The sequence below is a fragment of the Brienomyrus brachyistius genome, chromosome 20, assembly GCF_023856365.1.
Source record: "Brienomyrus brachyistius isolate T26 chromosome 20, BBRACH_0.4, whole genome shotgun sequence".
Lineage (NCBI taxonomy): Eukaryota > Metazoa > Chordata > Actinopteri > Osteoglossiformes > Mormyridae > Brienomyrus > Brienomyrus brachyistius.
The window spans coordinates 10501352-10527120 of record NC_064552.1 but is presented as its reverse complement, the minus strand read 5'-3'; the positions used below and the strand labels follow the sequence as shown (position 1 = coordinate 10527120).

The window sequence follows — 25769 nt, the reverse complement described above, 5'->3', positions numbered from 1 at the left end:
CTTCCGCAACAGGGGCCGAGATGGCTGATGCGGGGTTGGCGTCGCAACTCATTAAACTCATTAAGCAGTCGTGCATTTCAATATCATTTGTGTGCTAATGCGGCATATTATCTGCACGGTTGTAAACACCCATAAGTACGACACGTAAGGGATCCATAGTGGGATAGTGTGTGAAAATTTGCATGGAACAGAAAAATAATAGACAGGGAGGTAAACATTAGCTCTGTCTTTAAGTATGCAATTACATCACAGAGTATGCAATTTCCCAGCAAACAGAATCCAATTATCGACTCTCTAGAATATAGATCTTCAAGTGGGAAATATATGAGTATAAGAGTGTTCTGTACTGTCTGTATATGTTTGCATTTCTTTTGCTTATAAATTCATTTGAAGTTGTTGCATTTCAGTTTACCAAGCTAAGGTACAAAATAAGTCCAGCAAATACAAACTTTTTATCATAGAAATTCAAGTACAGATTCATTTGAAAATGGCCGAGTTGTGTTGTTAGTTTAGGTGGTGCAGTGGCTCAGAGTGCTGCAGGGGATAGTGTGTGGCTCTGTGAGTTGGTGCTTGTTATCGGTAGGTTTTTGGTTCAAATCCTGTGACTGGCAATGTGATTGCATCAATGTTGGGCCTCTGGGTAAAGGACCTTAACCCCAATTATTCCGTGATCCTCATTTGTACATCACTTTGGACAAAACTTATGTACTGTTGCCTGGCACCTCCAGAGTTGTGGGTTCAAACCCCACCTCTGCTCTGTGTGTGTGGTGTTGGCATGCTTTCCCTGTGTGTGTTTATTCCAGTTTTGTCCTGCAATCCAAAGACGTGTTTGGGCTGTTTCTGTCCCTGAACTGGCTGGTGAGTGTATGCATCCTGTGATGGACTGCCACCCCATCCCTCCTGCAGCTCTGGGCAGGATAAGTGCTTAGAAGATGCATGGTTGCTGTTCACCTTTTGGACTGATGCTGGGACAACTGAAAATGTTGCCTTTGATTTCCAATAACTGTATTTTCATTGTAATTTTTTATTAAGACATGTTGCAATAATTGTTTTATAAATGTTACTCTTAATTAGTATCTGTTTTCAAATAAATTGGCTCAGTTTTGCCCACAACCCTGACCAGGATAAGCAGTTAGAGGATGGATGGATGGATGGATGGATGGATGGATGGATGGATGGATGGATGGATGGACGGACGGATGGATGGACGGACGGATGGATGGACGGACGGTTGGATGGACAGACGGATGGATGGACAGACGGATGGACGAACCGATTAGTCAGTCTCATGCTTAGACATGATTAATGATCCATGTACTGGATCACATGCCCTGTGAACACCAATTGTACATTAAGGAATGATTAATGATGACATTTTATCCAATAAAACAAACAAGAAACAAATTTAGCTCATTTAAACTCTATGGGGATTGCACTCACGGATAATGTTTAGTTGTTTTCTTTATTACTGACAATTTCCTGTTCATCCAAAGGAGAACTGTTCTGAAATGTTTAGTGTTTGGAATGAGCAAAAGTCATTTAGTATCTTCTGGTTTGCATCAAAACTGAATGGAAAGTAAAATTCCCTTGCACAGCAAGTTCTGTCCGTTACAGTAATATTCCTCGATCATGAAATTTTCATTTAAAGGGAGGCTCCTCCGCTCTCATTTCTGCTGTTTAATTCTCAGTCTCCCATGTTTCCTTTAGTGACAGACAGGTATAGATCAGTCTACTGAAGGATAAGCAGCTGTTGCTCTGGGTTTATCTGGCTTATCTAGATTCCAGCCGACATACTTATTAAATACTAATAAGCCAATTTCAGTACCAAAACAAGCCTCACTGCCCTGGAACAGGTTGACGTAAAGGTACTGCTATGTCTTCCATAAATGATCTGAAGCGTGTTTTTGTCCTCATTTAGCCGGAATCCACTTTTATCCGGGGTAATTGATTCTTTGATGAGGTCTGGCACGCTGCGGCATGTTGGAACGAAGTATTAAGTGAAAAAACAATGCAAAACCACTCATTGCATTGTTTATGGAAACAAAATTTGTTTGGTGTAAATCCCGCCAGCAGCTTCCAAGACTCCCCGTGACCCTGATTAGGAAGAGCGGGTATCGCAAACGGACGGATGGACTGGTGTAAATCCTCAGTACAAGGCAGTTCACAGGAGACAACTGCGTTTGAGCAAATTTCCACTTCAGAGAACGCATCGAGGAGTTTGTTGTTATTTGTTTACTGCTTTCATGGGGAGCTGGTGCTCAATCCATTTCTATTTGCCTCTTTTCAGCTAACACCAGTGGGGACCACAATCTTTACTGGCTTCTCTGGGAACAATGGTGCCACAGATATTGATGATGGCCCAAATGGACAGATTGAGTACGTCATCCAGTACAACCCGAACGACCCGGTATGTTAAAGCAACATACCCTGTACTTTCCTATAATATAGTATTATATGAATGAATTGACATAACTAGTACACAAGATTGTAGGGTATGAAGTTAAAATGTGCCGTAAATCCTTGTCATAATCATGCAAATGCGCATAAAACAAGTATGCATGTCTGCTGTTGTAACAATAAAATACTGCAAATGCATACTTCTTTATCAGCTATATCAATCCCTGATTATATAGTGTAATATACTATGTTACAATATAGTGCAGTACTGGACTGCTCTGTTTCAAAAACACTGCATTCGTTTAATGAAGATCACTACAGTATAGTGAAAATTTGATATATGGAACATTGTATATGTAAAAATTAAGAGACCACTGCATGTGTTTTTAAAAATGTTTATTTCTGTGACAGCCATTGTATGAGCGATATTTGTTGAATTTCAACACAAAGGCACCTCATTCAACTTATCGTTTAGCTGATTAGCTGAACCAAACCTCAGCAAACGAGGAAAGGTTTGGGACCCACTGCCATGGACGTAGGCATCCTCTCTTACTAGGACACGATGGATGTCATAAAAACATTCCCAATAATTTAGAAACATTATGTAACAACCATTGACTGTACCAAAGACAAAGATTTCTATAGTCTTAAGTAAAGAGACTATCTTGTCAGAGATGACCTCCAACTGATCTTCGCATGCTTCATGAATAGAAGAATGACATCAAGTAGCCTTCAAGAAGAATGGGAAACATTAAGTGGTGTGAAGTGCCCTGCTAGGACAGTTTGAAATGGCCTTCTACAGTGGAAGCAGGACTGAAGTCCCACGATGCAAGGCAGACGTCCTTCATCAGTAAGACGCGGAGAAGAGCCAGGCTGGAGTTTACAAAAGACCATAAAGATTGGGGCGTAAAATGTTCAGCTCTGGCCAGCAGTTTGGTGGTTAGATGGAGACCTGGAGAGGCCAACAAGACCCATGTGGAGTTTGGCGGAGGATTGCTGATGTTTCCGGGGATGCTTCAGCAAGGCTGGAATCGGGCATATTCGTCTCTGTGAAGGACACATGACTCAAGCAATGAATAAGGTTGTCCTGGAAGAATACTGGCTTCCATTTGGTCAGACAATGCTCCCCAACTCAGCTGACCGAGCTTTCCAGCAGGACGATGCTCTGTGTCATGCAGCCAGGCCAATCAAGGTGTGGAGGAGGACCAGCAGATCAAGACCCTAGACCTGAGCCCCATAGAAAACCTCTGGAATATCATCAAGCGGAAGATGTATGGTCACAAGCCATCAAACAAAGCTGAGTTGCTTGAATTTGTGCTTCAGGAGTGGGACAAAGTCAGCCAACAACCATGTGAAGGTGGAGATTGTGGCGCAGAGCATCCCAAAATGCATGAAAGCTGAGAAAAGATTGGGCTCAAATGCTGATTGTGATCACCCTTCATAAGTAAAAAGATTATTATTGTATTATTTAATAATGGATATAAACTTATTTAGTTTGCATTATTCCACATATAACAGCGTTGAACCTTTCAGCATTTTGATCATTTGTCATTATCTGGAAATAAATACTCTGAATGACAATATTTTTGTTTGGAATTTGGGACCGAATGTGATCAATAGTTCATGAAAGATACAGGAAAATGTATCTCTTGCACAGGCACATACCCATAAATTGTAAAAATCCCGGAAGCTGAAAATTTTGACGTGGTCTCTTAATTGTTTCTAGAGCTCTATACAGTATATAGACTCATACAATACATGCAGTGTATCTTCAGCGGTCAGGAGTCTCTCTACTCCTGGCAGGCCAGTAATCTTCATTGAGTGTTTGCAGTGTAATGACTTCACTTTGAGGCCCGGCCCGTCTGTATTGCAGACAGCAAACAGAACCTTTGACATACCGCTCACCCTGTCCGGCGCCGTGGTCCTGAGGGAGAGGCTGAACTACGAGGAAACCACACGCTACCTGGTCATCATTCAGGCCAACGTGAGTCCTGTGGGGCGGAACCTGTCCTTCCCTGTCGGCCAATTACAGGGCAGTATTTACGGTGTGATATCGCAATTAAGGAAGGATTTATAAGTGCCTCCCAGTGAAATGTGCCTTGCATTTCTGCTTCATTATGCATGTCAAATGATGTCTGTGTATTAATGGATTGCCATTAATACCACCTCCCTTGGTGTGTCACGCCCATCAGGTGTGGATGATGAGTTTTTAAATCATCAGAAATTATGATGTGTGAACTGGAGGAAATGCATTTTGATATATGGGTTCATTATAGAAGAAAAGGAACAGGTTGGCAGCTTGTGAATTTTAAAATTTATTTGTTCTCCCAAAATGTTGCTGGTAGAAATGAAAAAGTGGCTGAAATTATGTTGTACGTTTTTTTTTTTTTTTTTATGTATTAAGATGCTTCTTCTCTCAGGTGGCGTAAATTGACAGGTTGAAACGTTCATTTTTGTCTTCATTCCATAAACAATAAATTATCGCTGTGTGAGCAATCGAATCCTAGTAGAGAGCAACAAACTGTTTCTTAAAATATTTGAGTGACAAATGTGTAATGTGCCTGCAAGCAATGGGACCCTATTTTTTTCACCAGTCAGTATGAAAATGCTTTACGTACATGATAGAGTTATTAGATGAACTCTGGAGTTGGGGTTGAATGGGGTTGCATTCCCGATGCGTCCCATTATGATTAGTTGAACCTGACATGAGATTTCTTGCTGAGAAAAGCAGCTGACAGCCTTAAATATTTTATGCCAGTTCAACGCCCTGAATAGCAGTGCAATTCGACATCATTATTCAAATGCTGTGTCCTGTGTGTGCGTATTTGTGCGTACAGTATATATTTATGTATATTCGTGATAGGTAGCAGTAATAAATACCTTTCCTGCCATAAACGTATTTTGGTGATTTCAAGGATGGCTTTGCCTTTTTGCAGAGTCTCTGCGAAATCTATAGTCACTTAACGTTGTGCATTAAGAGAAATAAAAATGTCATGGCAATACGATTAAGTTAAATTCTTGTTTTTTGATTTGCACCTGCAAACTGGAACATCTGGAACGCCTGCTGAGGATGTCAAGTCATTTCTTTCTGCTTGGCAGATAAACTATTGTTTGTATTTGGCGTTCCTTTATAATAATAGTTTTTTTTTGTGTGACGGAGCACAAACGGACGTATGACACAGCGTTTTCTTATACGTGGCTCCGGTGTTTTATTTCAGTTGCAGCGTGAAGAATTCGCCGATAATAAATGATCCTGTTCCTTTACCTCCCCTTTTTATATGGGAAGGCTAGTTGCTGAAATGCCGTGCGTCATGTGTGCTGAGCGTTAGCCAGCTATCTACTGCAGGAGTGGCATGGAGCAGCTGTCATTTCTCTGCAGGGCTTCGCGTGGGGGATTTTCTGTGGAGACTCCTCTGATGAGCCCCCCCACACACTTTTCTTGGCAGGGTTAAATTTTTCAGTGGGATCTGTTGTCACTGCAGTAACTCAGAGTTTGCTTTTCCATTTTCCTTTGACTTATTTTATTTTTTCGTTTGTTTTTCAATTTCACTTTTCAGCAGGACAGAACAGCCACAGGGAAACGTGGCTTTAGTTTTAATTTGAAAAGTTTATTTTTTTTCTGTTTACTGCTCTTGTTCTTATCCATGCTTCTTAACTACTTACCGATATATTTCGAGCTGAGCAGGAGATGTGCAAGAACATTTTTAACATTTACCTGAGGAACCTACTTGCCCATTTGTTTCTGACCATTTTTAGTTCCATGAAGATATCGAGGTCTTCCGGGTTCTTACAGTAATCTTTTCCCGCAGGACCGTGCCCCGTACCCCAAAGACAGGCTCACTGCCACAACAACGCTCACTGTAGACGTGCTTGACGGGGACGACTTGGGGCCCATGTTCCTTCCTTGCACTCTGGTCAACAACACGCGGGACTGCAACCCCATCACGTACCGGGCCGCCATCCCGGAACTCACAGACCCTGTAAGCCTTCACACCTCTGTCAGAAACTGTCATAATACTAATGATAACATTATTTGCAGAGGTGGGTAGTTCAGGTCCAGAAAGTTGAAATCTAGGCCAAGGTTTTGTTTTAACCAACCGGTTGAGTACCGTGTGACTGTGACTCTTTATGTTCAACTGGTTGGTTGAAACCAAAACTTGGTCTTGATTTATACTCTACAGACTTGAGATTTCCACCTCTGATTATTTCAGATGTCAGACTCGCACCACTATGCACATGGATATACAAATAGGCTTTGGATGTGACAATTACACTTTGGCATTAAGGTAATTTCTCCAGTTTGAGATACTGATATCGGAAGGAGATATCAAACATTTCAGACTTTCTTGTTTACATTTTGAATATCTAGAGCTGCAAAGGCGCAAAGATATTTGATCAAATAATGACTTGCTCTGTATTTACAACACCAAAAAAGCAATAATTTTTTTTCCCCCATTTTGAAATCCATCAGTGTTCTGCAAAAAGGGTGAGTATCAGGTGAAATATCTGGGTAGCATATTGATATGCCTGGTGTTCTGTTCGATTTTAAGTGCCTTTCTTGTCTTCACTTTGCAAACTGACGATAGTGGCAGGTCAGCGTCCAGTGACAAATAACTTGATTTCTAATGAGTGGAACGAGACCATAACTTGTGTTAAAGGCACTAGCATAAATGCTTGGTTTTTTCTGAAGCCTCACGTGTAAAGTGCTGTTCACAAAGGGTGAGATAATAAGTGATGATAAGCTGTAAACTGACCACTCTGATTTAATGGCGTTCTGGGATGAGACGTAAGATGTGCTGGGATACTATAAGGGGAGAAGGTTGCTGGTTATTCCGCTGTTCTTGATTTAGTGCATTTTTATAAAACCCCATTATTTTCGTGAGGAATAATGATGCACCAGAAATAGCGAAAATGTACTATTAAGATGAATAATTATTAAATAAAGCTACTTACTTATGTTGATGCAGCGGTATCCTGTACAGTTTACAGTTTCATGCTAATGGTGCCACTTCCTCTGTCGGCGTAGAAGCCCAGAGATGCTGTCTTTGCCTTAGACAAATGAAGCGTATTTAGCTCTGTACGATTTGCACAGTTATCTCAGCACCGAAATGGCTAGCAGCTTGTTTTTCGCATGCCGGCCCTAGTGAACGTGTAGCGAGTAACATAATAGAATGAGACTTTTTGACCAGAAACCTGTAAGTTTAATTACCTCGGAGAATGACTCTATACCTCCCTGGAGTATGTCCTTAACTTCAGTTGAGGGAGCAAATGCATTGGTCTATCAACGAGTGACGTGTGAAATCGCGAGCTCTGATGTTGGAGGCCATGACAAATACATTATGTTAAATTTTATTCAGAGCTGTCAGGTCATGTTTAAGTAAAAGTGCAGCATTAATTGTCCACCGAATCTCTTATTTTTGATTGGTTCCCACAGTGCGACGCTGTCTTTGTAAGTGTAAGCAGAATACAAATAAATGCAAATCAGGAACAGAGCGATCGCGCCGGCAAAGTAGAATTTACAGGCAATTAGCTTCTGTCAATTCATCGTCTGCAGTACCTTTGATAACTCGCATGGCATCGGTGACCCTGGCTTGCAGTAATTATAAGTGATTTATGTGCGACGCGGCAGATGGATGCAAAGATTCTTGGTCGCGGGCCGCGGTGAGTGATGGAGAAAGCGCCGCTCCAGGCCTCCCGTGGCATTTAACACGCGTTGATCCCATGAAATGTTTTCATCAATAGTGGAGAAAGTAGGCCTTTAGGGTTTGTTTCCAGGTCGCGCGTTTCGGGCTTTTAGTGACGACGGCAGAGGGCAGTGTGTCCGTCAGCATTCTTTCGCGTCATCAGTCAAACCATTAGTCTGAGCAGCCGTCTTAATAAAGAGAGACCGAGTGATCAGGTCAGAAATGGTGGGGGGGGGGAGCAGATTGAGTAGTCATTGCTTGACTGACGTATCGTACGCATAATTAAATCGTAAACTTTTGAGTAACAAAGAACTCTTGACTTTTGACACTCTTAACAAATTCCTGTCTCTTTGAAAAATTACATTTACAATTACAGAAAAAGGTCTTCGTGTTAAATTAGATTATGAAATTGACATGTTTTTTTTCCCCTCACAGCTGGGATATGGTAATCAGCACTTACATCTGCCTTGATTAATAATAAAACTGTTGGAGAGATACAAGTTTGCAAACTTTGTGATAAAAATTAGCGTCGCAGCTTTTAATAAAATTGAACTTCATTATCCCATGTTTTATTTAATTATGAATTAGTAAAGATGCGACCATAACAGATTAAACTGATTAATAACATGGAGTTTTGGAAATAAAATCTCTTTGTAAATGTTCTTCTCTGTGCAGTAGCTGTAGTTTTGATTTCTGCCGGTTTCATTGGCCAACCAAGATACAGAAAGTGGTGCATCGTTATTTTTTATTAGCTATACTGTTTAAGAGCATTTCGCTTTGTTGTAGTCCGGTCGGCTCAGGGGCTTTTATAATAAAAGAAACCCACAATCTGGGATGTGACCCTCAGCTCTTCTAAAACTGCAAAAGCCCTTCTTGGTGCTGAGGCTTGTCTCACACATGATCGACTATCCATCTATTTTCTGTATCTATTTATCCTATACAGGGTAGTGGGGGGGTCTGGAGTCTACAGGCACAAGGCATGGAATGACCTAGGGTGACCTAGGGTGACCTAGGGCAAGGAGTACAAACCATTTGGCAGCTCTGGGTCACCTCAGCATGTTTTTGGACTGTGGGAGGAAACCGGAGAACCTGGTGGAAGCCCCCAACCCCGGGGGGGGGGGATTGTAAAAGCATAAAAACTCAACACATGTGGAGTCAGGATGGATGTTGGAACCCTGGTCCCAGAGATGTGAGGCACCGTTGCTAAACCCACTTAAGCTAAAGTGGGACGAATTAAGTATTCAGCTCATCAAAATTTTTCGCGTTTAACATGTGTCCAATGCAGCTATTCGCTTGTTATTTAGAGCGGTCATTGATACGAACTCAAAGCGACATAACTAAAGAAATCATTACATTGTAATCCACAAATAAAGTTATATGCTGTAAAGTGGAATGACACAGGAGAAAAAAAAAGATACCAAACTCACTAACCGAAATGTAATTCATTTTTGGTGGAGAAGCCTTTGTTTGCTATGACAGCTCAAGACGCCTTCCGTTCAAAGAAGCTAATCTGTCGCAGTATATGTCCAGGTTGGGATTTTGCTTCATTCTTCTACACAGACAGTCTTTAAATCTTTAAGAATCCGGGGGCCCCGCTCGTGTGTCTTCATCTTCAGTTCCTTCTATAAGTGTTCAATCTGGTTTAAGTCTGGTTATTGACTAGGACATGTCATCTTTAATGAAAAATAATGTTTCAGTACTTCTTTCCCCCAATGTAAAATTGCACTATTTTTTATGTTTTCTTTTTAAGCTAACAGCTAAATCCTCCATCCCCCAGGAAGAAATTGACTAATTCTCAGTTGATATAGCTGGAAAATACGAATGTATTTTCAATATCAAAGCACTGCTAAATATTCAGTACAGATGGTACTCATAGAATTGTAGCCGTTGAACAGCGTGAATCAGTGTTCTTCGCTGAATTTTAGACGAAGGCCATGGGGGCTTCCCCCGGTGTACAGGGGGGGCTGGGGGGGCACCGTTTACTTTTTAAAAGCTGGCTAGCTGGAAGTAATGTCGATGCTGCTTCACTTGATCGTTAGGTAACTACGTAGCTGCACATTGCTGGGGAAGTCGTATTGCGTGTAGAATGAAAGCAATAATTAAAAAATTTAAAAAGTGCTAATTTAAAAATGACTGAATCTGATGGTCAGGATAGTTTGCTTTTTATTTTTATTCAATCACGGGCTGTCACGCTGACCTCCAGGGGGTGCCAGTGGCCCACAGGCCTCGCATTGAGGACCACTGGCATAAAAGACCTGTGATATACAGCTAATCAAGACAGGAAATGGTAACACCACTTACAGTTTTCATAAATACGCAAAACCAGATAATGCGCGGCCGCCGGTACCATAACTTGCCATTTTGACGCCTTTCGCAGACAATCCGAAATATAGACGTCTGCGAACTTTTTAACATCAAAACCATGGCAGGAAGTAAATTAATGTTGAAAAGTTTACGACAGTTTTTCTGACGATAAATTCAGTTTTAGGCTGTTCTAGGTCTTTATGGCAACACTGGGCGTTTTCGCAGAGCGAATCAAAGAAATAATTCTGTGAATTTTTCCTCGGCTGCATTGTCCATTCTGTAAAGTTGCATATAAATTAAACCAAATAAGCCCCGCCCCCCCACCCCATAACCCTGCACTGGGTAAGCAGCTAAAAGATGGATGGAAAATGTAAATGTGATATATACTATATACTCAGAGTGTTTATGAATTGCCAATTTTATTATGATTGATGCATATGTGGGTGTTGGCCGGGCGATGGATTGGCTCCTTGTAAAGGGTGTTCCCTTGCCCCGGGGTTGAACATTGTGCTGGTGGTTTGGATTAATAAGTTATTATATATGTAATATTCAGCAGTCCTAACCTCATTTTGCAGCAAGTTTAAAAAGCATGTTAATGAGAGGTCCATCCGTCTGAAAATGTCATTTTCAGCACCTGTTGCTTAGAGCCACAAAAAGTAGTGAATAACTGAATAATGTATTGCTTGCAGTGCGACACAGTGCCCTGGGGGGTGTTGGGGGCATGGGGGTGTGGGGGGTGGGAGGAGGTGACTGCAACGTTTTTTTTTTTTTTTGGTGGTGGTTGTGGAAGCATCAGCCCAGTGGTTGGAGATCAGATGAGGTTTTTTTTGCTGGCAGAATGAAGCAGGGATTTGGGGAAGCTCATCAGCAGCGCTAAGCTGCGGCAGAATTAAGATAACAGCTGTGGAGGACTGAAGGAGGTTGCTTTATAGCAGAAAGGATTTCAGTGTCAAACGTACAGGGGAAATGAGTGGATGAGACAGCATTGTAGCGTCTGGAGCGCATTGCATCTACCTGCCGTGTGCCGTAAACCTAGATGGAGCATGTGATTGTACGATTTATTTATTTTTTATGTTGTCTTCGTTGTAAAAGGAGACCTCGCTGTTTACATAGAGATGCTGGAAAAATATCCATCAAATTACTACACAGCGTGTTAGAAGAATGAGTGAATGAATGAATGAATGAATGAATGTTGCATTTATCTCGCGCATTTCAAGACACCCAAAGCGCTTTACAGAACCAGTGGGGAGTCACTTCAACCACCAGCAAAAGTCCCAGGATTAGCCTAAAATCTGCGCAAGCTCTGTAGAAGTACGTCTATTTATACAGGAAATGCTGATGATAAATACCAGCGACACTGAAAAATAGCCTTGGGCTGAGTTGTGTCATTAAATTTGTCATGCTCATCAGGTGTAGAATTTCTCCACTGTTGGTTTAAGGAGAAAAACACGCTTCTCATATTGTTTTACATTTGATATGTATGTATTTCAATGTTCAGATCAGGAAGACATTCATTTAATATACATTTATCACTTTGCCTGTTACATTTTCATGCCTGTCTCCTTCTTAACTGAAAACTCTCTGTGCTTTATTTCAGTAAATTCTGCTTTTATGAAAACACACACACTCTCTCCATTGTAACAGGACCCCAGAAACCTGAGGACAGAAATGAAATACCTGCAGGGCTGGAAACATGAAAATAACAGTTTAAGGAACATAAGGGTTTTCTTATTCTTGTGAATGCCTTTGAAAGCAAAGAAGCATTTTGTCCTTTAAATCCGATCACCTATGATCTTGCTTTTGTATTTTCTTTCCCCTCACTGCGGTACATTTGAGTGCCTCTGTATAAAAAGGAGGTTCTTGTACTAAGGCTGAAATGCTGGTCCACTAAATCTCCCCCAAGCCGTTTGACACCCTTTGCTTAGTCTCCCAAATGCGGCTAGCGGTTCCTGTAGTTCAAAGAGTGGATGGAACCAAACGGGTCACCTGAGGACAGTTGCCGGATCCCCTCCTTAGCTATTGGCGGTTCTCGGTGGTGGGAGGTTTTAGCTCCCCTGCTCAGTGTGCTTTTATCATGAAGGACGGCGCACTAGTGGCAAGCCTTGGCTCTCTACAGTGAAGGATACCGCCCAAAGCTCTGCGCACGAACGCTGTGGGAGATGGTCTTCAGACAAATCTGCAGGTCATTAGAGCTCGCTACGCCTGTTGTTGACAACAGACTCTATATATATATAATTTAAGGCTGAAGGATCTCATGCGGCAGGGATATTTGATATTCTTTGTGTTTTAATTAGCAAGAGAGGTGAATTAATTAAGTAGCGTTCGGGTCGCTAGCTGGAGGGAGAACAGGAGCAACTGTCACTACTAAACGGGAGCATTACAGAAGTTTGATGAGGCAACTTAATTGCAAGGGGCCCAAACGGACCCCAGGATCACTGTCGGGTTCCCAACACACAAAGCCATACGTTTCAAAGGGACAAACACGTAATTAACAGTCCTTCAAATTATGAGGTTATTAGATAATTGCCGTCTGAAAGAAATAATCTAGGGTGAACTCTGTGTTGTCTTCGGATTGTTTTTTTGGTTACACTTAGTGTATATAGACAGAAGCGCACTTTGCAGTGCTGTATGGCACACAAGCCAGTCTACAGCATCAAACAACACTGCAGCGGACTCACTGGTTTTATCAGCTGCCAGTGCTGCGCTGCTTCCATTGCAGATTTGCATATTTTTGGGGTCATGCTTAGAGTTATAATCTGCTGCTCTTTCGCTTGAATTACGCTGAACCGCTATCTAGCTTGATTGCTAAGTTGCATTAGTAGCTACAATATGTGATGACAAATGTAGAATAAAGGAGCGAATCTGCAGCAGGCCAGCTGCCCCGGGGGGTCCTGATGAATAAGCAGAGTTCGTTTTGGCGCACACTGTAAATCGCTTAAGAAGCAAAGAGGTCACCTAGCGCGAGGTTCAGGGATGGTCGGCCGCGGGGCGAGGAGGAGCGTGTACAAACCCGCCGGATGCTTCCCTCCGCGCTCCACAGACGCGCTGCTGTAGCGCGGCGTTTGGAATTCAGAATAAAGGCCGTTTCCAGTTCAGCTCACGCGGGACGCTATGGAGAAACCGCATGCACTGGATTTCCGGCCCGTCGACAGTGTCTGTAGGAGAGGCTGACTGTGACCTTGTACCCAACAAGATGTACAGCTCAAGGGCCACCGCATTCCAGCTGGCTGCTTGCTAAGCAGCTCACTGAGACCCTGGGGATAAGGGCTGGATATCATACCAGCAGAGACTAATACTGTAGTATCCAAACAGTAGCTGGATTTATCAGAATAACAGACATTAACTGCAGATTTGTAGCCTGTGAATTAATACGTCAGAGCATTGAAAGCCTCTTTAATGAGATCGCTAGCATAGCGTATGCATATATCCAATTACACACGCATTGTGTCGATTATCATCCAGACCTCATCAATGCGTAAACTATCCCTGCACAAACTTATCACACTTCATCAGCTGCTTGTTTATTTTTTTTCGAATTTGCATATATACAAATTGAAAGGAAAGAATTTTTACAACCTTTTTACAATTACATAGCATAGCAAAAGATCAGCATTTATTTATTAAAAGGGGGCGGGGTGTTTAACTAATCAGGTATGCCAGTTGCCTTTTGTAATTACTTTATTGGGAAAAAAAGATTTATTATATAAAGTGTTCTCAAATCTCCGCAATCACAGTTTGGGGACACCGTAGGGTGTGTGGGCTAAGAGATTAGAGAGCTGAGCTTGCAATGCAGTCTGCCATGATAAACGCTAATCGTTTATTTATGTCTAATTAAAAGCTTCAGGCTGAGGATGTGAGTCGACACAGTGCCTGATGCAGTCTCGTAGGTGAAAGGTAAACATGTTTTCCATATCTTTCATTAATAGCAATGTTTTGCGATAATTAAAGTGATTTGTCAATAGTCACGTGTGGAGTGTTTACCGGCCATGTGTTAGTAGTTAATTCCGTCCATCTTTTTTTTATGTTCTTTTTCAGTGTAAGTAGGAGAAGAAAAATGGTGTCAGGTCGTTTCTCGTATGTAAGGGAAGCAGGAATGAAATCACGGCAAATGGCTTTATTGTTACAGAAGTGTGGAAAAATGGTGCCTTGCTGTGCATTTATCACGGCCGAGGGATCAGACTGCCATAGGAGCAGAGTGTGTGCTTTTGTAAGGTAACATGCCAGCAGTGACCGATAAGCACTGGCTGAGGGATGTGGGCCGCAAGAGACCCCACCACAGTGAAGGGATGCTTCACTGTATCAGTGCACTGTATTGGACTGAGTAGCAGAGATCTTCCCTTCCTGAGACGTACAGACACACACAAGGGTGAGAGTGAGTTTGGGCGTCACAGCACAGCGGGTCAGCTAGGGTTCAGCAGGAGCAGCTCTGGAGCTGGGCGGTAAGGGCCTTGCTCAAGGGCCCAAAGGCAGCGTCGCTGTGCCAGTCCTGGGATTTGAACCAAAGACCTTCTGATCGCAGGCAGAGAATCCTATCCCACTGAGCCACACCACCTTCCTGTGCATATTTCCCCCTATTTAATTTATTTAATAGTGTTCCTGGTTAGTACTGAGGCCAGTATTCTGAGCTTTCGAATATGATGTGTCAAAGCACTGGAACGGATAATGCAAATAATCTTTGGGAGATGCATAATGAGATTTATGAAATCTTACAACAGCTGCAGAGGATCTAACTCTTTAATGTAACAGTTAATTGCTCAGCTGAATATACATAAGCCAAATATCTCACACATTTGCGAATGATCTGCTTTTGGCTGGAATCTGAGGTTCAAGAACAAAGAGACGCAGTGCTGCCATTGTGTGTTGCTGTTCAAATAAGTGAAACATTTCCCGCTGCCAAAATTACGTTTACAGGGCGGTAATTAATCATGTAAAAGTAGTTAACAAAAAGGAGGCGCAGAATGGAATATAAATGGCATTTTTCAGATGTCACAGTAAACATCGCTGCAATATTGTGGCTCACGGTATTGTAGTGGCGTTTAAGGTTAGTAATGGAATAGTTTTTCCAATGTTCACCTCTTATTGCACATTAAAAAGCATGTCAGGTACCTGTAAACGTTGTGCGGCTCAGCTAGTTGGTCCATGAAAAGCCTTGAAGTGTTCATGGTTAGAGCTTGAAGGTACAGAGAGACTCTTCCCTCTTTTCTTAGCCCATCTATTCTTCTTAGCTGCATGCACATCCTGGGCAATTTAGTGACTCCAATTAGTCCGGCAGCATGAGTTTTGGGCAGGAATGGGAGTATCGGGGAGGGGGGGAAGCACCCAACTACATAAGTGTGTTACCCACCAGGCCAAGTGCTTTTACACTCATTTCTAGGCAGTTAAAGAACGCCAAAGTCAAACTGGGTGCTTTTTTATGCGTTCTGCATTTGTTCATTTCCAGTAATTGTTTTCCCAATCGCAGCCTGAGTGAGAGAGCTTATTCCAGGAAGCTTAAGGCAGGGCAGGGAACTCATGGAGATGTAGAGAGACATTTATGCATTATAATTATTAAAACTGAAATGATGTCTGAACCAATGCCCTGTGTTCTATCAGACTAAATTAACTTCCGAACCACGGAGAACAAGTTTGTAGCCTGTACTGTCAGGAACGGGCATGTCGTTTCAATACATTACATTACGTTACATTGCATTACATTACTCGTAGTAACTGTTGGGTTTAAATTATTTAATTCTAGGTTGGCGAATAGCTGAACTGCCTGCCCTCATTTTCTGAAAGCAAATTTCCGGCTGCTTTGTGGTTGGTCCTAATGAGCGTCATGTTTGCGAACGTGTCAAAAGTGGTGAAATGGAAGCAATTAAAGTTATTGTTAATTAATTCGCAAGTGCTGTCTCAGCTTGACTGAGGAGTCTCTTGAATGTAGAGCATTGCGGTGCTTATTGCTAAGTGACCACTGCTCGCTCTCTCTCTCTTTTTCCCTATCTGACTGGGGATTTATATAAAAGTACTACATAAGGAGTCATTTCTTAGTTACTGTCTTCAGTGGGTTCTGTTTCAGGCCTGTGTTTGCACTCCTCATAAAGTGAAGAAAGCCAGTTTACTGCCATTCGTAACCTTGTTAAGCAGCATTAGTCACAAAGCAAAAATGAAAGTGGTAAGACTCCTTTTAAAGCAATCAGGTTTAATGCATTATAGATACTTTCATAATGCATTATAATGCATTCATAAAGTATTATAAACATGGCTATAGATATTTATAAAAATACATTATAGTCATGTTTATTATGCATTATGAATGCTCTATGAAGCTCTTATCTATAATATACTATAGATACCTTAATGATGCATTATAATGGCTTATACTGATCATTATAATGCATTATGAAGGTATTTATAGTCTATTATAATGACCTCTTTAAAAAAAAAAAAGTTTTCTCCCCCAAACTTTCAGTTGAGTGCATATGTATTGGACAATGAAAGGAATGAATAGATACTCAAAAAGTAAATAAATGTCATCAAATCATTTAAACTAGTGTAGACATAACCCTGCATAGCATAACACTGCGTGGTGTTTCATGTAGCCTTTAATTCTTTGAAATGGATTGAGAGAGACAGTGTTTTCTTATCTTTTCATTATTCCTCTCATTCTCAGATGAATTATATATATACAGCCACAATTAATAAATGAACACAAGCTCTGATGTTACGTAATGTGATGGTAACCTTTATATTTTCTCTTGAAAATGCTTTTAGTGGAGTCCTTGCAAATGGTTTTTAATTATTTTTTTTAGAAAAAAAAAGCTTTTCCTTTGATTTCCTCCCTTCACGGATGTGGGAAGCGTGAGAAGTTACCTGTAACCTCTTTGAAGACCTGCTTATGTTCTCTGTAGATTAGGGGAGGCATTGTGACCACTGATGTGTACATCGCATCTGTTACACGATTTTCTTTTAACATGAACAAAAATAAATGAAGGCATTGCATGCGTCTGAAGTCATTTGAAGCGAGTTGCAAACTCACACTGCTCTTCGCATTAAACACATTTGTGCTTGAGGCGCAGGACGTCCACAGTTTCAGTGTGGATTCATTAAAAGCTGGATGTCCCATATATGGATTATAATATTCTCTTTTTGTAGACATCAGCTGTCAGGATGTGCGGAGAAACGACAGAATAAAATCGTTATGCCCATTTCTGGGTACTAAACTATACAAAATGACAAATCATTTTCTTTTCCTGTGCAGAGTGTGTTTCTTTTAGTACAGAAAAATTGAGATGTACAAAAAAATGAAAATGGAAACTTTTCAAATAAAAACTTGGTAACGATACTAAATTACATGGTGACAATATTGAATTGTACTGAAATAACATTTTATTGAGTCGATGATTTTGAAGCAGTATTTTTGCAAGTATCTTTTCGCATGCTTATTTGGTTTGTCGTAGCAAAAATGTAATAACAGTATAAGCTGTGTATAAATCTGAAGGACGTTTCATGGCTGTGGACCTGGACACACTGCGTCAGCGTTCAGTGCCTCCTGATTGATTACCTGTGCTGTTTGGCTCTTGGAGATCCACTGAAGCTTGCCAGTGGCCTGCACTGCGAAGTGGGGTTCCTGGCATATCGGGGTAACTTGTCGGAATTAAGGTACCACAGTTTAAATGTACTTTATATTTGTTCACTTACATTTTGCCCAGACTACCGTAAATCCGACGAGGTGCCCCGATAAGCCAGTAACCCCGCTTCATAGTGCAGGGCCCAGCTCAGATCCAGTGGACGGAAAACATTTGTGCTTGGAATGAAGCTACGGCGTCTGCGTCTTTTCCCGACGCTGTTCACGCCGTATGTGAATCACATTCATCACCGAAGCGGCTCAGTTCATAGCTGAAGACCTGTTTTTTTGTACAGTTTCCAACTCCTACACATCTGGCGTGACACTCGCGCGCACAGACTGTCACGCTCACGCAAGTAATCTTACGGAAAATCTATATTATTCCATTATAAACCTAAAGTCACCTACCTGTATATCTAAAGCATTGGGGCAGTTTGTAAACCCTACAGACTATTTACAATGTCATAAAACCGTTGTATACATGTAAATCTCACGCCAGCCAGTGGCCCGATGCCAACCCTGTTATTGTCACAGTAATGCAATTTCAGCTTGAGGATTTAAAATGGATCTCATGTGCCCGAATTAAGGTAGTAATGCTGAACACGGTGACACAGTGTAAGATGTTAATTATTATTTTTATTTGTGAGCTCCAGGCTTTTTAGGGAATAGTAACATTTCAGGAAATATCAGACAGTGTTGCTGTATTTTTTGCAGTTATTCCCTTTCTCAGTTCTCAGCATTCATAGGAATGCCTAATTGCTAATCCCTTGTAAAGTTCGGGTGGGGGAGCTGGGAAAAGTGCCTGTGACATCTAATAATAATAATAATAATAATCCATCCATCCATTTTCCAAACCGCTTATCCTACTGGGTTGCGGGGGGTCCGGAGCCTATCCCGGAAGCAATGGGCACGAGGCACGGAACAACCCAGGATGGGGGGACCAGCCCATCGCAGGGCACACTCACACACCATTCACTCTCACACGCATTCCTACGGGCAATTTAGTAACTCCAATTAGCCTCAGCATGTTTTTGGACTATGTGGGGAAACCGGAGTACCCGGAGGAAACCCCACGACGACATGGGGAGAACATGCAAACTCCGCACACATGTGACCCAGGTGGAGACTCAAACCTGGGTCCCAGAGGTGTGAGACAACAGTGCTAACCACTGCACCACCTAATAATAATAATAATAATAATAATAATTCATCTCTTTTCAGAGCAAAGTAAACCCACTCAACGTCACTCCCACCATTCAGGCAGTTGATCAAGATCGAAACATACAGCCCCCATCGGATCGACCAGGCATTCTTTACTCCATCCTCATTGGTAGGTGTCTGTCAAACGCACTGTCATTTGCAATCAGTCACCGCTCACGCCCCCCCGCCCTCGCAGAGGAACTGTTTACTGTGAAAGCGGCATTACATAGGGAGGCCCCCGCATCTCACGCCGAGGACCCTGGGGCCGAGGGCGTCCAGCGGCCGCCTGAGCGTTGCCGCCTGTGGAGAGAGATGAGCTGTGGGAACTATGGGGGGGTTGATCCACAGCTTCTTGTTCATTCAGGGCTGTCAAGAAACGCTGCAGCCAGTTAGACTCAGGTTGTCAGATACAAGCCAGGTGTTTTGTTTTTTTTTTTTTAAAAAAAAAAAACTGGCCAAATAAAGACTGCATATTTAATAAACCTTGCTGAATAATTTATATGCACATGAATATTTTGTGTGTGGGGGGGGGCTGTCGTACGGGATGTAGAATTTCAAAGAATATTATTTTAATAATACTTAATGTTTCGAATGCCTTGCATGCTCTAGATAAGTCACTTACTAGGAGGATATCTCTGGTCTCCAAATGTCACGGAATGACCTGCTCTCTGTTTTTCGTCTTTCTTAGGTAAACCAGAGACGTATCCTGAGTATTTTGTGCTCAACCAGACCACAGCTGAGCTCCGACTTCTGCAGCCCATTAGGAGGGATCAATACCACAAATTCGACTTGGTGATCAAGGTAATACGAGGGAAACTTTCTTGCCTGGGAGATTGACCATTTTTCAGGCTGTTCCAAAATGATGCAGTGCCTCTGTTTTTATGTGCTCTGTGTTTGTGCTTCGCCCCTTATTGCAATGACATCAGGGAGAGTTTTTTTGTACCGCTGTAAAGGTTGTTGGACCAATTTGTGGAAGGTGATGATCTGTAAAGAACATTCTATGTACCACCGCGGGAAATGAAAATATAGCTTCCGTCGGTAACTGTCTGCCCGCTAACCCTTGTGGTTTACTTGCTGGGGCTGAATGTAAAGAGGCCCTCACTTGCGCTAAAGGAGCTGCACGGATTTGAATTCTGTGTTTTCCTTCTATGATGTCAGCGAGGAGGAGAAGAGAGTGCCTGTGTTAGGCTTTTTGCGACTCGTGTGGGACACACATACTGCCATTGATCTTGAAGCGCTTGCAGAAGTTGTTACCCTTCCCTTGGCATAGGGAGGTTCGAGGAAATGTAGACCGAGTCGATCCCGTCGTCGAGCTCATGGCCCCTCTGGTGCCTCTCGGAGCGCGAGCCCGCTGCTCGGATGACACTCACAGGGGACGCTGAAACGGAACGTGACTGCTAAATTATGACACTTCTGGGCCATTGTGTAACCCTGAAAGAGCAGCCGCCCTGTACATTCCCGATCCTATGCCAGCTGACACTATCCTATTTGCTCATCCCCCTGTCAGCGTGACAGGATTAAAGAGCTAACCCCTCCCCCCCTCCCCCCCCCCGCTCCTTTCCCCCCTATTTCTTGAGGAAGCAGTTTATTCATTTCCTTGCTGATTTTCCTTCCACTGCTCTCCCAGCGTACTGAGCAGTATGCTGGCAGCAGAGAAAATGAATGACCTTTCAGATGAGAGGCATAATATACGTACGAGGCTTTGTTGAAACTCCGCTATCTGTCTTTTAAGCCTCGGCTCTTGGTGAATTAGGAAAAACACCCGGAGAGCGCATATATATATATATATCAGCCGTTACACTCGAATGACTCGCGAAATGGTTTTCAACCCGCAAACAAGATTTGAATATGAACAAAGTTGTCCGATTCCCTTCCCATCAGTAGCGTGATGAAAGCACCTCCGTTAATATTAATTTGCTGGGATTGTAAATTTGGAGGTGGCAAACAGTTCTGAATTCTGCAGGTTTTGCTGAAATTTGTGACTGTCTGCATGCCCTTCTCCATGCAGTCTCGAGACACCCGTCGATGCAGGGTACATCCATGCCTGTTTGGAGGGAAAACAAATTTAAGTGACCTTTCTGATATAATTCCAAAGCGAAAAGTTTTGCTAACGACTGCTGGCCAGGTAATGCAGTAACTGTTTTCTTAAATGTGTCTGCCTAAATGCATCAGGGGAAATTAATACTTTAGAAATGCAGTGCATTTACAGTGGCTTTCTAATGCATCTGTGTTTCTGTAGATTAGGGAAGAACCTCACAAGAAACAGAAAGAGAGTCTTTATGAGGGTTTGAGTGGCGAGGAACCAGCTCTGCTGTGGGAGATGCAGTGATAGAAGAGTGTAGCAGTAAAGCCGTTAATTGAAGGCAAAGCTGAGTCATACTGGCTTGAGTTTAGCAGAGACGCGGGAGCTGAGGGTAGATGGAGCGGAGATGGTTCATGCGTCGATGCTGCAGACCGAAGGCTGTTGCTGAATGTCGAGGGACCTCCCTTGATGTTGAAGGCAAAATTCAAAATATGTTGTTTAGCGGAGACTTACAATACTGTGCAAAATTCTTTTAGGGAGCCAAAGTAAACTGTGTACAAATGATCTTCATACTGGTACAAAATTCTGTTTTTTCTGTGAAAGTATGTCAGCGTAGCCATTTCACAACCTCTCCTATGGTCACCCCATGATTTGTAGCAGCCATCAAATTTACACGTGTATTTTTCACTGGACCACTGACCCACCTTGTTTGGTTAATCAATACCTCATTGAGTTAACTAATTACGTTAATCAACTAAGCGAGCTGGTTGTAAAATGGTGACGAATACATGGAATGGCTGAGGTGCCCCATACGAAAAAAAGTTGCTTAAACAGATGAGTTTTGAGATTGTGATTTAAATGCAGCAATGGAGTCCAGCTGAGTGAGTCCAGTACACTGAGCTGGACTGGGGGACACTAATTAGGAATGCTGAGGAAGAGGAGGAACACTAAGTAGGAATGCCGGGGAAGAGGAGGGACACTAAGTAGGAATGCTGAGGAAGAGGAAGGACACTAAGTAGGAATGCCGGGGAAGACGAGGGACACTAAGTAGGAATGCTGGGGAAAAGGAGGGACACTAAGTAGGAATGCTGGGGAAGAGGAGGGACACTAAGTAGGAATGCTGAGGAAGAGGAGGGACACTAAGTAGGAATGCCGGGGAAGACGAGGGACACTAAGTAGGAATGCTGGGGAAAAGGAGGGACACTAAGTAGGAATGCCGGGGAAGACGAGGGACACTAAGTAGGAATGCTGGGGAAGAGGAGGGACACTAAGTAGGAATGCTGAGGAAGAGGAGGGACACTAAGTAGGAATGCTGGGGAAGAGGAGGGACACTAAGTAGGAATGCTGAGGAAGAGGAGGGACACTAAGTAGGAATGCTGGGGAAGAGGAGGGACACTAAGTAGGAATGCTGGGGAAGAGGAGGGACACTAAGTAGGAATGCTGAGGAAGAGGAGGGACACTAAGTAGGAATGCTGAGGAAGAGGAGGGACACTAAGTAGGAATGCTGGGGAAGAGGAGGGACACTAAGTAGGAATGCTGCCAAAGAGGAGGGACACTAAGTAGGAATGCTGGGGAAGAGGAGGGACACTAAGTAGGAATGCCGAGGAAGAGGAGGGACACTAAGTAGGAATGCTGGGGAAGAGGAGGGACACTAAGTAGGAATGCCGAGGAAGAGGAGGAACACTAAGTAGGAATGCCGAGGAAGAGGAGGGACACTAATTAGGAATGCCGAGGAAGAGGAGGGACACTAATTAGGAATGCTGGGGAAGAGGAGGGACACTAAGTAGGAATGCTGCCAAAGAGGAGGGACACTAAGTAGGAATGCTGAGGAAGAGGAGGGACACTAAGTAGGAATGCTGGGGAACAGCAAACAAACCAGGAGAGAGGATGGATGGCTGAGGTCACAGACATAACTGGGAACAAGGTTTTTTATTGTGTTTTTGTTCATTTGAATATGTTCTAATGTTAAACTGTTTTTTTCTGAGCAAATATACATGTACTACACAGATAAATAGCCTTAAACATTACCGTTGGCCCCCTGAGAGCTTGACATAGTACTGTACAAACTTTGGCACATCAGCAGCGGGAAGCTGCAGAGTGCTCTGTGTGTGAGATGTGCCTTTTAAGGAGGGCTGCGCGCATGCTGCAATGCAGTCCTGTTGTCCATTTCCTACATACTATAAATCCCAAGCCTTTTGCTTATTTTTCGGGGAGATGCTTTTGTTTGTTGATTGTAAATTTGCTTCAACTATGTGTAGAACAGAATGTGGTTAGTTATTTTTAAAAAGTAATTATACGTAAGCACTTCAACCATCTATTCTGATCTTATTCCAGAGGAAATTAAAAATAACTATATTCCGGACCTGCTTTAGTCAAAAATTACACAGTGCCAAATCAATCCCAAATGTCCCTGTAATTAGAAGGATCATAGTTCCTGTGAGATGAGGTTTAATTGGTATAGCCTTCCTGTTATTAGAGATATCAGCACTCAGTGGTAATGAAGGTGTGAGTTCTATATGGTGGTTTTCAGGCTTGTCAAAAATAAATGACAACATTTCAGCTTCTGTTCTGAGCTATCGTAAGGAATGCCAATACCTACCTCTCCAACCTTACCGTCGAGGCAATATTCTGATGAGATTTGGGTCTGTTTTTATTTATGTCAGGTCGCTAATCTTATTTTACTCAGTAAAATCATTTTGTGATAGTGTTAGTGGATTGAGCATGTTCTGCGTTGGCAAAAGGTGCACATTGGATTGGACATTAGTGGCATGTTTCTGTTTGTGCCGAGCTGCGTACATTTTTAAGGTGGTAAAAACACTCAAAATCACCAAGAAATGCTTCAAATGGCAATTGCTGATTTTTCATGTTTAACAAGACTGATTTTTTCACTGTCTTTCTCTCCATACCCGTTAACGTTACCCTGGGGTATCCTTAGAGATTTTTGCCCCACAAAAGCATATTGTATTGGGCCCCCAACCCAGACCAATCATTAGAATCACCCTTAACTGCCTGCCTCCCTATTCAGCCCCCCGGATGTTACTTGATCAGTTAGGACAATGGCAGAATAGTACCTGGAAGGTTCCATATTTGGGAACCCCTTGACTCGGATGAGGGTCTAGATTTCTACTTTTTATTTTGAGCAAATTCTACTTATCTAAATAATTTTCTTCAAAAGTCAATTTTGACAGCTCATATGCAGCCTTAACAAATATTGTCCAGCCAAGGAGAAATGGATCGCTACTAATTATGTGATGCATCTTAATTTAAAAGTGCTTAAAATCTCGGCCAGCTCTCAGAAATAATACATTTCTCTTCAGCATAAATTATTTGTGAATAAACATTGTATTTGCCAGTGTAGTGGTTAAATCTTCTTTTTGTAGGTTGTTGTTGATGGCCAGTTTTTAAACACGAGAAATATTTCTGTTTATTCGTAGGCAGAACAGGACAACGGGCACCCCCTCCCAGCGTTTGCTAGCTTACACGTAGAAGTCCTCGACGAGAATAACCAAGCGCCTTACTTTGAAGCTTCCACTTACCAGGGCTTCATCTTGGAGTCGGCCCCTGTGGGTGCCACTGTGTCCAACAGCAGCAGTCTAACATCACCACTCCGAATTATTGCCCTGGACAATGATATTGAGGAGGTAAGACTGAGACAGCTGAATCTGTTGCACGTAATCGTTCATTGAGTGTCCATGTTTCGGAAGGATTTTAATTCATTTTTCACGGACCTCGCTCCTAGAATTTATTTATGAACAATACCTAGCATTATTTTTGTCTTCTTGCAAATTGCAAAGCTGACTTTACTAATGGTAAGAAATAAATCAGTAACTGAGTCATATAGAAGATACATTTGTACAATATATATATGTTGCCCTCGGTTTTATGTAAAACATCTAATTAATTGATAGCTATGTTGTATCTTTTGTCTCCTTGTCTTAGCTTAAGTCTAACGCCACACCTGTACGTATTAAGTGCTCTTATAAGTGCCTTGCACCTAAATATCTAATGATTGTTTGCCGTGTTGTGGTGTAATTCTTTTGATTTGATTATGCTTTTATTGCATGCTAGTTCTTTCGCCAGTGAATTACTGTTTACCAGGCTTGCTTATGTTCAATTATGAATTATCATAGGTTTGAATTCACTGTACGAGTTTACGCTATAATTAGTTCACCAAAATACACTGGAATTATGAAAAATTACATTGGTATTTTTAGCAGATAAATTATTGATGCTTTTTCATAGATTGTTATTCATGCTCTCTCTTATTTTTTGTCCGACCGTGGTTCATGCAGAGTAGTTCTGATGTGTGTATTAGAATGTATGCAAAAATCCAGAATGTCATGAATCTGAAATTACAAACCATATTCTAAAAGGAGCAGTGAGAACAGAGAGACGCTTTATACTGTAGATCCACATGACTTGGGCACGGTGCACAGAACAATGCGCTTTATACAACACATACAGCCCTTACCATTTCAGCATTTACACAGTCAACGTAGTGCAGAAAATAAAATAATTATTTTTATATAAAAATGTTAGCATAGACGGCACCAGGACC

The 25769-nt window shown here is 42.2% G+C and overlaps 1 protein-coding gene across 1 annotated transcript in view; it reads left to right on the top strand.

Moving 5' to 3' along the window:
* Nucleotides 1-25769, top strand: part of pcdh15b (protocadherin-related 15b) — a 224201-nt gene that overhangs the window by 124267 nt on the left and 74165 nt on the right. Inside the window, exons 8-13 of the mRNA XM_048987517.1 lie at nt 2288-2407; nt 4271-4381; nt 6207-6377; nt 19210-19318; nt 19877-19989; nt 24646-24852. Of these exons, the coding sequence (XP_048843474.1) occupies nt 2288-2407; nt 4271-4381; nt 6207-6377; nt 19210-19318; nt 19877-19989; nt 24646-24852 (831 nt within the window). The remainder of the gene's footprint in view (nt 1-2287; nt 2408-4270; nt 4382-6206; nt 6378-19209; nt 19319-19876; nt 19990-24645; nt 24853-25769) is intronic.